We start from the raw sequence: 13,283 nt of genomic DNA on the forward strand, positions 1-13,283 counted from the left end.
CTAGGAGCCATCATTCTAGTCTAGCAGGCAATGAGGACAGGTGAAGTTGTGGCAAATACATGTGTGATGTGACTACGAGTCACCACCACCCCGACCCCACCCACCCCTCATCCTAGTCTGCAGAGGACACCACTGTTCAGGGGTGGGCATCCATTTAGAAGGTAAACTCTTAAAAGTGAGTTTTACTGAACCAGACGGTGTGTGCAATTGTAAGGTTTGCACCTCATGTTACACCCTGTAAAAAAAGCCTCCCAGACAGGTTTTGCCAAATGCTCCTCTTCTGTGCTACCCACAAGGTGGCAGCGCCCCTCTTCCCTTCGAAATTTTAGGGGTTTTCACGCCAGTTGTGAATGTAAAAGCTCATTAGCTCAAAGATGGCATGACAATTCCTGAGAGACCTGACAGAAAACAGTTAGCTAGCACAAAGGGAGAGGGAGAAGCAGGGCCCTTTCCCCCATTGTAGTGGACTGAAAGGTAAAATTCAGTATGTCAAAGCCTTACCCCCCAGTGACTGTATTTGGAGACAAGGTCTTTAAAGAAGTCATTATGGCAAAACGAGGCCTTTAGAGAGGCTCCGATCCAAGAGGACTAGTGTGTTCATAAGAAGAGACACAGACACGCAGAGAGAGACAACCACATGAGGACACAGGGAGAAGACGGCGTCTGCATCCAGAACAGACACCTCAGGAGGGCCCAGCCCTACCAGCACCTTGATCTCAGACTTCCAGCCTCTCGACTGTGAAAAAACACATTTCGGTAGTTTTAGCCACCGTCTGTGGCAGTTTGTCATGTTGGCCCCAGGAAACAGACCCAGTGATGGAGAGATCCGGTCAATGTGTGAGAGCCTTTGCAAGACCCTACTGCTCAGGAGTGAGGTGGAGGGTCTGGTGCAGGGGATTGTGGGACTGTGTGGCAAGAGGGTGAGATGATCTGAGCAGGGCAGGTGGGCTGCCCAGGACAGGAAAAACCGGGCAGATAGCCAGGTGTTGTGGCGGGTGCCTGTAGTCCCAGCTGCTCGGGCGGCTGAGGGAAGAGAATTGCGTAAGCCCAAGAGTTAGAGGTTGCTGTGCGCCGTGTGACGCCATGGCACTCTACCCGAGGGTGGTACAGTGAGACTCTGTCTCTACAAAAAAAAAAAAAAAAAAAACGGGCAGAGGCAAACTGCTGGATCTGCACCCTTGGGTTCAGGCTGACTTGAACTCAAACACTTGTCTGCTTTGCCTGTGACCCAGCCAGAAGTCACCTGGCTCTCTCTCCTCCAAGCTCCTGAAGCCACAACATAACTTTAAAAACAAAATTATAAATATGTGCCATCACTTCAGTCCTAAGTATTTGAGTCTTTCTTTTCCTTCTGCACTGAGGTCCCTTTCGGGGCAGAATCTTTGCCCTATTTGCCTTTTTATATAACACGGGATCTCAACTTCACAAAACATTTTATCTCTGGTTGATCTGCACACACAACCAACAAAAAACAACTCCTATTCCAACATTCTTCTGTTGCCCAAATAGAATACAACAGCAAACACGTTTTATTATCATATGTCAATTAGGAGACTAGTCATTTATATTATTTGCACAGATATGTTTACATTGCTTTAAACTTATGTAGAACACTGTATCTTTGAACATTTTGGCAGATTTTGGTTTTGGTAGGCAAAAGATAACCCTTTGCTTGAACTTTCATTTCTATTACACCCAAATCAAACTTTTTGGGTATATTATTCTTTGTTGCTGACCCTTCAAACACTAAATAGTCTCTGGAAAAAGTTGAAAACCACTTTCCAACATGCATATTCTACAATTTCTTTGAGCCTCTCCCCTGTTAAAAGCACATAAACAAGTCTGAAAATTGCTGGGTTTGTAGCTCAGAAGCGGAGAGCTTCTGGAACCAATTTCTTCAGCCTAGTGTACAGTCCGCTGGGAGACACAGCCATGACAAATGGAGAGCTGGCCCCACCCCCTGCTTCTTGTGCTTTCAGTACCGACAGGGACATTCACTCACACAGCATGCACGTGAGAGCTGCTCATGGTAACCCCCTCTATAGCTACACTCTGGCCACCATGGTGCCCACGACATAGTCTCAGTGCTTGCAGCCCAGGCAGAGCAAGGGCCTGCGTGGCAGAGCCCCCCGAGTGCCAGGCCCACACGCTCTGCACAACTGGCCTCAGGATGGCAGCAGTGCCGGGAAGCCGGCTTTGAAGACAGACCACAGCTGGCGCTCGGCACGTGACTCGCTCGGAATCCACAGTAATAAAGCTGTAATTGTGCTTCTCAGACACGGCTAAATTCTGTAGTTGGATTATTCATGGGCCTTTCCTACCCAAGTGTTCTTTGTTTTATCCGTGCAGACTGTAAAGTAAGTGCAGAGACTTCTTACACAAGCACACACACAGTGTCAGTCCTGCTGCCTCACAGCCACATAAATATTTGGTACTCTTGTTTAAGGCTAACGCACTCAGCTCAAAGCCAAATGAAATCAGACCCCATTATACCAGGTTCTTCAAAGCAAACATTTAAATTGGTGATTTCTGCAACAGAACCTTGAGTTTTGAACTCAGCGTTCGAGTTGAATGGCACACCAATCACCCAAGGTTCTTAAGGCAGCAGAAAAATCTGCACCCAGAACCGTGTCCTGTGCACTAGCTTCTACCCCTTCACCGGCCCTTTTGAAATAAGGTCACACGTCTTCTGCAGAGATGTACACTTTCTTCTCCTGCCCTCCTGGTAGTTAATCTAAATCCCATGCGCACCACAATGAAACAGCTACCGTGCACATTTTGGAATTACGGCCACAGTCTGCCACAGCTGCCGCCTGGGAGCCAATTGACTTGATTTCTATTTCAAACCTCAAAATAAACTCATTAGCTATGTCCAATTTAGGAAGATTTGCCTGTTCCTTTCTGACTGACAAAGCCTTAGAGGCAACTGTGCTTCCAATACCATGGGCCAGAAACACAGTTGTGTGCTAGGTGGCCAAAGCTTCCCTTCAGCCAGGTGCCCAGGACAAAGACTCCGTTCAAGCTGCTTAAACCGAACTTCTCCTCTTTGTTTCCATAAAGAGTCTCACTGTAAGGAAGACACAGCAGCCATTTTAAGAACCAAAAACGTCACCATGGTGTTAGAAGGCGTCTCTGTCTTTGGGACGCTTTTTTAGGCAGGGATGTGGGGTACGTGGGGTGCATGGGCTCTGCTCAAAATTCCAGGGTACTGGGGATGCTGGAAACCATGCAGTTAGCAGTCACTCGGGCTTGGCAAAAACCAGACATCTGGCCATATTCACTGAGCGTTCACCCACCATAAAGAAACCCGCCCCAAAATACCTTTTTAGTAACCCCAAATCCTAATTTTACCCACCTCGATGTGGACTGCCCCTCCTCGGCACGGACTGTAGAGGGAGGTTCTCTGCACTCCCTGGGGTCCTCTGCCTGCCTTCGTGGTTCGACAGAAGCTTCCTGCGAGGGACAGCACAACAGACACGGAGAACGTCCGTCATTATGAAAACCCTCATTTGTGGGTTTGCCTTGCACGCCCATACCACGACATCAGTGACGCTGCCTGCTGTCCATCCCGGGACTCAGCGGAGAGCCTTGCCAGTTCAGCTCTACAAAGCGTTTCATTGAAGCGATTGAACTAAGACCCCCACCGCCCACCACTTCTATTCTGGGCAGGAAACAGATCTCCTATGTGAAGCTGTAACTGTGTGGCACAATTGGCCAAAAGAAATAAAAGAAAGTACAGCTGGTCACAGATAAAGCAGTAAAGCCTCAAGTCCTAGGACTTGTCAGAGTGTGGGATTCTCTGTTCCTGATGGGGCACACATGGGATTCTTGGAGGTCATGCTGAATCGTCCACAAGCCAGACCGACCACAGAAATAAATGCTTGCAGGGTCTGGTCTGTGGACCAGGGTGCCACAAAGCAAGCCGGCAGCTTTCTTGTGTTCATGTTATATATTATTATATCTTACATCAAATCTACCACTGGTTTGTTTTTTTGTTTGTTTTAAGAAATTGCATCTGTTGCGGCAGAATTTTTTTTTCTTTGAAATAAGAAATTAAATAAGTTACAAAAACAGATGTAACAGGCAAAAAAGCAGAAAGAAGGTGAGAGACTGGTGAGTCTGAAGTATGGCTAAAAATATGGAGTTTTCTGGAAAGCTTGATGCTAACTCTCACCAAAAAAAGTACAATGGTTAAATGCATTTTAAATATATTTTGCCTTAGGGCAATTCTTAAAAATATTTGCAAAAAGGCTCAGCGCCCGTAGCTCAGTGAGTAGGGCACCAGCCATATACACTGAAGGCAGCAGGTTCAAGCCCCTGGCCTGGGCCTGCTAAATAATGACAACTAGAACCAAAAAAAAAAAAGGCTGGGCGTTGTGGCGGGTGCCTGTGGTCCCAGCTACTCGGGAGGCTGAGGCAAGCGAATCACTTGAGCCCAAGAGTTTGAAGTTGCTGTGAGCTGTGATGCCACAGCACTCTACTGAGGGCGATGTAGTGAGACTCTGTCTCAAAAAAAAAAAAAAAAAGAAAAAATTTGCAAATAGGCCGGTGTGGTGGCTCACACCTATAATCCTCTAACTCTGTGAGGCTGAGTTTGGAGGATGGCTTGAACCCACGAATTTGAGACCAGCCTGGGCAAGAGTGAATCCCTATCTCTACCAAAAATAAAAAAATTAGCTGGGTGTATACCCAGCTACTCAGGAGGCTGGCATAGGAGGATCACTTGAACCCAGGCGTGAGTTATGATGACATCGCTGCACTCTACCCAGGGCGAAAGAGCAAGACCCTGTCTCAAAAAGAAAACAAAACAAAAATCTTACAAATAAAAAACCAAATACTGAAAATATTAAATGGCATCAATGTTGCAAAAGTGGCTCTCGTGTGTCACTGTAAGCCACCTGTGCTCATTTCAGAGGGATTCGTCACCGTTTTCTATAGTTTCTCTCCAGGTTTTTCGCCTAGCGGGGAGGTAGCGGGGCAAGCTAACTACGGGAAAGACAGAAGCCGGAGAGTGTAACGACCAGGCTGGGAATGAAAGCTGCAGGTTTTGAGGAATGTGGCACTTAACGGTGCCATGAACGTATGTACCAATGTCTGTCCCCTAGTACCTCTCACACCAGGTGATACTAGAAAGGCTGATGGACACAGATGCTCAGACAGCACGGCTGAAGTAGCACTGCCACCAGCCACCTGACCTCGGGCGTCCTGTGTCTCATGACAGCCAAGGGCAGCTGTGCCCTCACTGTGGCTCCACACTCACCTGTTTGTAGTGGTCTGTGGATGGCGATGACCGGGATCTTTCGTGAATGAACTGCGGCTTGTCGAGTTGGTCCAGACCCACATCCAGAATGTCATCTGCTGAGTGACAGCGCCCAGAACTCCTGGCCTCCAGAGGTTTCCTCTGTTCCTTCCAAGAGGCCTGATACTCTGCAAAGGTTCCAAGCCGCTGTGGGGCTTCCAACTTCCCTGCCTTTTCTGCTCTTCTGTGACTGGTGAGGCTCTCCCCAAAGGAGCTGGTGTGCAAGCAGGGCTCGGTGCCCTCACACCCTCGGCCAGCTGGCTGGGGCCTCTCCGGCTTCTCTCTTAGGAATGCATGAGGCACTTGTCTCTGCCCAGGCCTCTGGGGAACCAGTTTGCTTGTTTCCTCAAAAAACTTCCATCTGTCAGCAAAAGAGCCCATAGTATCTTCGGGTGTCCTGGGGTGCTGGCAAGGACCATAGGCCCCCGAGAGGCCCACCTCATTGATTTTCTCTGGTTCAGAGTACGACTTCAGTTTCTGCTCTGCCGTGAACCGTTTCCGGCCTCCGATGCGGGGAACCTGGGGCATGTTGCTTCCAGAGGAGGCTGGCTTGGCCAGGCACGCTTCCCACAAGTGGGGCACAGGATCCGGGTCCCCGGGCACTGAGGGTGAGGTGTCGTGGTGCCCCGTCCTGTGTTCTGTTGACCTTGAGTGCTGTTCCACTGGGTGGGGGTCTAAGTCACGGCGCTGGAAAGACGTGGCTCTCAGGACCCGCGCCTGGGCCTCCTTCAGGTGGTCCTTATAGGTGCCGGAGAAGGGTCCTTCTGTCGGGGTGCTGGCGGCATCTTCCCCCTCGCCGGCGCCAGTCAGAGTCGCTGTGCTTCTGCTCTTCTGCAACCTGGCTCTGCGCATCTGGATTTCATTACGCAACGTGGTGGCAAATTGGTCACTCCTCCGCGTGGGTCTTCCCACCTGGGTGTCGAATGGCGAGGGCCTCATTGTGCCGCCACCCTGGCTGCTCTCCAGCTGGCACGTCCCCTCCTGGGCCAGGGAATGCAGCAGGGGTGTCTTCTGCGGAGACACCTCACTGCTTTCTCCAGCCTCCCACCTGGAGCTGTCTGCCCGTGGCGGCTGGCTGGCTTTGTCCATGAGGCTGGCCCCGGGAGGCTCCTGAGTTCCAGTGGAGCAACCCTCGGCCCCTGTGTCTAGGGCGTAGCAGCGTCCTGCCTCGTGGGTGTCCCGAAGCTCCTGTTGCTGAGACAGGTGCCGGTGCAAGCTCTGGCCCCTCAGCTGCAGGGGAGGATGCTGGAGGGCCCCCAGGGCCACACTAGGAGGCCAGCATCCCCCTCGGGGCTGTGCTGCCCAGGTGCCCGCCTGCAGGGGCTGCCTGGTTGACACGCAGTGACGTCGGCCCTGCCTGCTGACGTCCACCTTCTGGTCGGCAGCACTGAGGTACCTCACTTGAGTATGGCTGTCATCCAGGAGGTGGGTGGTGGGAGGCTCCTGCCGGAGGCCTGTGGCCCATAGCTCCCTCGGTAGCATAGGAGCCCCAGGATTCTCAGGGACAAAGGGGCTCTCATCACTATACTGCCGTGGGTGTTGTCCCTTGTGGGGAGGCTGTAAGAAGCGCACATCTGTGCTGGACAGAGAGGCCTGGAGCCTGCCAGGAACCCTGTCTTCAGAGGATGGCTGGCTGGAGTCCAGTCGGGGCTCTTGTGGGCAGCCCAGGCCTCCTGCTCCCTTCCCACTGGTGGGGCGCACGGGCCTCCGTGGCCGATCAGCAGGGTCTGGTCGCCAGTCACTGCGAGGCTGAGCCTGGGCCAGGACTGTAAAGTGCTGGGTGGTGGCCACCTCTGAGAGTGGGGGGCCCGGGACCTTCTCGTGGCTTTTGGTGGCAGCAAAGCTATCGCTGCGGAGAGGGGGCGGGGGTGGGGGTGGGGAGGAAGGTGCTTTCTTCTTGTCAGGAACATGCCAGACTGGCCCAAAACTGGACCTTCCACAAGAGGACGTCTTGGGCACGGCACTGTCCTCTGGCCTGGAGCTTTTGCTGCTGTCACCAGGCACACTGGGCGGGAAGGACCCAAGCCTCTCCTCCAGGCCCAGAGGGTCACTGGTGGCCTGGCCGTGCCGGCTGCCGCCCTGCCTGGAGGCCTCCCAGAGGCCCACGCTGTAGGGGATGCTCTCTATGGAAGAGGCGTCAGCCTTGGACAAGGTGTGGTCTGGAGTGCCCGAGCTGGTGGAGAAGAAGCCGTAGGCCGAGTCTCACTGGCTATGGCAACCCAGGTGGTCAATGCTGCTGTTGGACTTGGCTGCTGAGAGATGGCCAGAGGGGTAGTGCTGGGAGGGGTGGTCCAGGCTGTCCATGCTCCCCAGGGAGCTGAAGTGGCCAGAGGCACGCTGGAGGGTCGTCTGTTCCCACGAGCTGGACAAGTCATGGGAGGAAGAACTGTAAAAACAAAGCAAAGATGGGCAGGCTTTAGCGTCTAGCATGGGCAAAGGGCAAGACTACAGGGCCAGGGCCAGAGCCATGAGCATGGTGCCCTTGACCAAGTGTCAAGACTCCCACAGTAACTCCCCGGGTAAGACCCCTGAGTCTGAGGTTTCAGCCCAGCACATCTAAACTGCGTTCTCTCCACTGAATGACTTTTCACCAGGCAGACACCTTTGAAGGCCAGCGCCTCTCCCAGTCCAAGGTCCATATCGCCTGCCGGCCATTGAGTTGAGACTCACATGCAGAAGTTGGCATGCTATAGCCCTGGAGTTGAGGATGGATGTCATACTTTTAAATGGACCGAGGGAAAGAACTCAAAGAAGTAATCTCTTTCCTATTTGGTATGTTAAAATTATATGAAATGCACACTGAAGCTTATTAATTAAGTCTTACTGGAACACTGTGCCTGTTCATGCTTGGTCTGTGGCTGTTTTCATGCTAGAGGAGCCTGTCTGCTGCACAAAGCCAGAAATATTTACTCCACCACCCACCCGCAGAATCAGTTGTGGACCCCTGGTTTAGTGTATGAAATGATGGTTATTATGGATTAACAACACAAAGAAAGCAATCAAATGAGAACAATATTAAAATTAAAAGAGAAAGTTCAAGGCTAACATTTCGCTTCCCAACCCAAACAGTAAAGTGTTAACAGGTCCTCTTTACACCCTCCAGTCAGTCTGTCATTTGATTGGGTAACAGGCTTTACTAGCAAAGCCATATGCAGGTGCACTTAGGACTGGTCACACCGTATGGAGTCCCTGGAGCCACTCACAAACCACAGAACAAGCACCCCCCACACAAGACGGTCCCTAAGAGGGAGAAATAAATCACCAGCTGAGAAGTTAATGCTCCAGAGAGGAAGTAACTGTCCGTGCAGCTGATGGCTCAGAGTGAGGGACAAAAGCTGTGGTACAATCAAAATAAGGGAGAACGGAGCACACTGCTCGCCCAGAAAAAGGGGACAGGAGAACAGATTGGCTGAGTCTTCAGGTTGAGGGAGTCTTACTCCATTTTCTGGTAAGGACAGGTGTCTTCAAACCAGGGGCATGTTCCTGGCCACCCTCCCTGCAACATATGCCTAAGTGACCCCTCCAAAGATCCTATGTCCAAGCAGCTATAAATACACTAAGTGCTGTTTCCACACCGACATGGGGAAGACAGATGTGTCTTTACTTGAGACCCTGCTACATTAAGTCCCATCAGTAATAAAAGGACCCCTTCCTTACTTACGTTTTATTGCTCAGTAGAGGACCTCTGGTTTTCCTAAAACACTTGGGGCTCTAGATACCACCACCTCTTGTCCTAAGCAGGTAATGTTGTATTTGAGAAGTATTCCCTTCATGTCTCATAGGCACTTAGCAATTCTGCAGCAGGTCAGTGTTTGATTACAGTCAGAAAATAGATTTTGTGTGGTTGTTAGCTCCAAACACACGCAACCGTAAGCACATACATGGATCAACATGAACACTCATGCTTGCACACTCACATATATTCAGGTGTGCACGCACAGGCACACAAAAACACATGCGCACATACAGGCACACAGGTACAACCACAACTGCACACAGACACACATGCACATCCACGCACACATGCAGTTGCACACACCCACAGAAACACATGCATGCTCACAGATGTGGCAACACACACATGCACACACCCTGAAACCACACTATCTACTCTTACCACCATCCTTCCGGCAGAAGACAAGTGAGGATATTTGCCACCAACCCCAAGAAGGCCGAGGACAGGGTGCAGACACTTAACAGAACCTCCTGGGAAGAGTACATGAAATATGCCTGCTGCCCAGTAAAAAACTCCTGCCTTCTCATGCACATGGAAAACCCTTGAATTTGAAGGGTGATGATGGCTGTAGGCACAAGAGTGCCCCGAATAGTAGCCTAGCACCTCTGAATCCACTGCTTGGCGTCCGCTCGGCTGCCCAAAGGCACTCTGCTGAAACCTAAGCCCCAGGGCGCTCCTCAGGCAACAACCCACAACACAGGCCCAGCCTGCTCTTCCCATCTTGCAATTTCTTTGTTTTCCATTGTCACACGCTTGCTCAGGGAACAACGTAGAGAGTTCTAACCATAATCATGTGTCCGTGGCCCTGCCTCCTCAGAAATGTGAGAATCATTCTCAAGTCAAGACACGTGCCCTCCTGACAGGGCTGCAAGGCCTGGTCTGTGGAATGCTGAGCAAACCTGGCACCCCTGTGGTGAACAAGCACCTACCTGGAGTGGTGTCGGCTGTGCCAGGAAGGGCCACCGCTAGCAGAGGGGAACAGAGAGGCCGCTGGCTCGATGTGGCTGTCAGAGAATTTGGTGGCATGCCAGGAGTGAGGCCTCCAGCTCAGATCACTCTTCCTGGAAAAGAACGCAGGTGATTCAGGGCAGCACATGCTGGACGTTCTCCTGTCATGACAGGAGTGCAGGAACTACGGCTGCAGCCACCTATGCAGCGTCGAGCCCGGGGGCTTCCTGTTGAGAATGCATGCGCGCTCTTTTTAGGTTTTTGCTCACCACCAACTTGACTTAATGTAGACTGGGAATCACAGAGAGCCCTCTTTAAAATTTACTCCATTACAAACATGTACAATTATTATTTATCCATTTAAAACTTTACAAATACAAAAATAAATAAAATTTATTGTAAATAAGTAAGTGAGCAAACCTTGCCCTCTCCCCTCTCCTATTCTTTTGCATTTCAGCACAGCTTTGCACAGGGCCCTGGCTAAGGAGCAGAGAAGGGGTCAAGCCAGAGAAATGGTCAAAGAGTTATGGGCCCTTGGGTGACCCGGGGTTCACACTGCTTATCTCTATTCACCTGGGTAACTAAGTAACCACAGCTGGCTTGTAGCTCCCTAATTTCAGGAGGCATGTCCTCCCCTGAGCCTACTGTGTGCACCCATGGAGGCACCCAGGGGTCCCTGTCGAGAATCAGGACACCCCAGACCAGGAGGCTAGACTCCCTGCCAGCCAGGGCTTCTGGTCCTGATAAAAGCCTGCTGGGCTTCCCTGAAACCGCCCCAATCCCATGTGGGGCTTATTAGTGTTTTGGCCACACCTGTCCATGCTTGTCGTATGACCAGCTGAAAAACCCTACAGATGTCAGTAAGGTGACAGAGCCTGCAAGAGAATGTTGCTAAGACCTGCCTCTCTCCCAGCTTTACAGGAAGTTTTACTGTTTTCTCTTTACAGCTTTACTGTTTTCTCTAATTGGGACAAAAATGACCTCATTTCGGAAAGTCGACAGCCCAATCACGAATGGAGAAGACACTCGGTTGAGCTCTTTCAGGTATTTTATGGAAATCATTGTTCAGGCAAAATATTAAATAATAATAAGCAACAAAGAATATCTGAGAAAGTAAACCCCCAAGGCATTCATAACACAAAACTTTGCATGAGTCACATCACTTTAACAAGGAAAAAAGTCTATGGGTGGCCAAATGTGGACTGTGCTGGCTTCCTAATAGTTTCCCACGAGCCAGACAGAAAGAATAAAACTGACAAATTCATCATACCACAGGAGGACAGGAATTATAAAAGCCCAGACTGTACCTCATAGAATTTCTCAAAATCCTCGTAAGGAAGGTTCTGGCCACGTGAATTTCATTTTCAGCTGGCTTTTTCTGGCCTATGATATCCACAACTTCTTTCATATTCCCTTATAGCTAATTAATGAAGGAAATAAACTACATTGAGTGAAACTCGAGGCAAAGGGCCGGGGGAGAACGCTGGGAAAAGGAAAGAATGCCTAACACTCTTGGCCACGCTCTTTCAGCCTCACCCCTGGAAAAGTGGGCTGCTAGCTGGGATTAGTGGGGCAGTTCTTCACGGGTAGAATAAAAGTCCTCCCGAAAAAACTACCATTAGCAAGCACGTGTAAAAATACTAGCAATACTTTTTGTTCTCACAAAGCATGTGTGCTAGATTATGGGGAGTCCAGTGACCCTGAGATGCCGTGTCAGCCGAGACCCCAAGCGAGCCACATGGAAGGCCATGTAGAGAGCAACACCAGGCAGCCCCAGCTGTCACAGTCTCGGCCCACCCACCTGACACAGGAGGGAAAGGAGTCATTTGTGCATTGTGTCCCCTGCAGAGGGGACATGGAGAGAGACTGAGGAATCCTGCCAATAGCAAGAACCAAGGCCTGAAACTTCCGGGTGTTTCCAGCAGGTCAAGTCACCCCTGAGGAGGCCCATGTCATTGTCGCCACTGTCCCTGTGTGGACACCTGGCTTTGGTCCCAGACAGATGTGCTTCAATCCCAGATGCGGCCCCTCCTGAGTCATGAGTTAGGAGACAAGACACTCATCGTCTTAAAGTGCTGCTGGAATCACCAGCCAGAGCCGTTATTTAAATTAATCAGCACAAAACGGAAGCCAAAGTTCAGTTCCTCAGTTGTACCAGCCACATGACAAGGGCAACAGCCACATGCTGGCTACCAACTTGCATGGTAAGGACACTGCTGCACTCCTGAGTGCCTGCTAGCAGGTGACTATCCACACTGCCTCTTCCCCTACCCTCCCAAAATGTGGAGATGACCACCTTCTGGAGATCTTCTATAGCAGGTTTTTCATCCAAAAATATTAATAACCAGCCACAGCACACACATGTGCTTCTTTCCATAGAGGTCAACTGCATTGTGCTCATGCAATTTTACAACTGGAAATACTATTTTACACCAAGAATTTTGGGACAACTTTTCATGCAGCAGAGATCATCAGAATAGAGGGTATGGATCTTAAGTCTGCTTCTGAAGATACCCATTAAGCATTTCCTTCCTGAAGACACAAAGTTTTAGTTTGTAGAACTGTTGCAGAGACACTGAATCACCCCCTGGGACCCATTCCTCAAATTCAAGCCTAAAAAGGACCCACATCTTTAACTTAGTTACTATTATAGGGAGAGCAGCTTGGTGGTAACGTTAACCTATCAGCCCTCAACAAATCCCTAACAAAACAAAAGTTTTATCCAACTATTAACCTCCTGCAGAAACAAAGATTAACTCAGTGCTGTAAATAAATCAGACTGTGACCGCAGACGCAATCTAACAGATAAAAGGACTAAGCAACCCCATTCCTGCACCAAAATGTTGTCTGCTAAAACCTGAATACTCTGTTTTAAAATAAAATTGTAGTTCAGCTGGGGCTGGGTTTGAACCCGCCACCCTCGGTATACTGCAACCAAAAAATAGCTGGGCATTGTGGCAGGTGCCTGTAGTCCCAGCTGCTCGGGAGGCTGAGGCAGGAGAATCGCAAAAGCCCAAGAGCTGGAGGTTGCTGTGAGTCCTGTGACATCATGGCACTCTACCGAGGGTGGTAAAGTGAGACTCTGTCTCTGCAAAAAAAATAATAAAATAATAATAAAAAATAAAATTGTAATAGTAACGTTTCAGATTTCTTCTTTTCCCTTAAAAGTTCATTCTATAAAATGTTACAAAATATTTGACTATTTCGCAAATAAAGTTACCTTTAGCTACAAATCCCCATTTCCCCCTACATACGGGGGGGGGCTTTAGTAAATTTTGTTACATGTATTTTACCACAATT

The 13,283-nt window shown here is 49.9% G+C and overlaps 1 protein-coding gene across 1 annotated transcript in view; it reads right to left on the reverse strand.

Moving 5' to 3' along the window:
- Positions 1-13,283, reverse strand: part of LOC128579082 (protein Shroom2-like) — a 181,957-nt gene that overhangs the window by 86,597 nt on the left and 82,077 nt on the right. Inside the window, 3 exon segments of the mRNA XM_053581357.1 lie at positions 3,356-3,453; positions 5,261-7,685; positions 9,965-10,096. Of these exon segments, the coding sequence (XP_053437332.1) occupies positions 3,356-3,453; positions 5,261-7,685; positions 9,965-10,096 (2,655 nt within the window).

Source organism: Nycticebus coucang, chromosome Y, assembly GCF_027406575.1.
Source record: "Nycticebus coucang isolate mNycCou1 chromosome Y, mNycCou1.pri, whole genome shotgun sequence".
Classification (NCBI taxonomy): domain Eukaryota; kingdom Metazoa; phylum Chordata; class Mammalia; order Primates; family Lorisidae; genus Nycticebus; species Nycticebus coucang.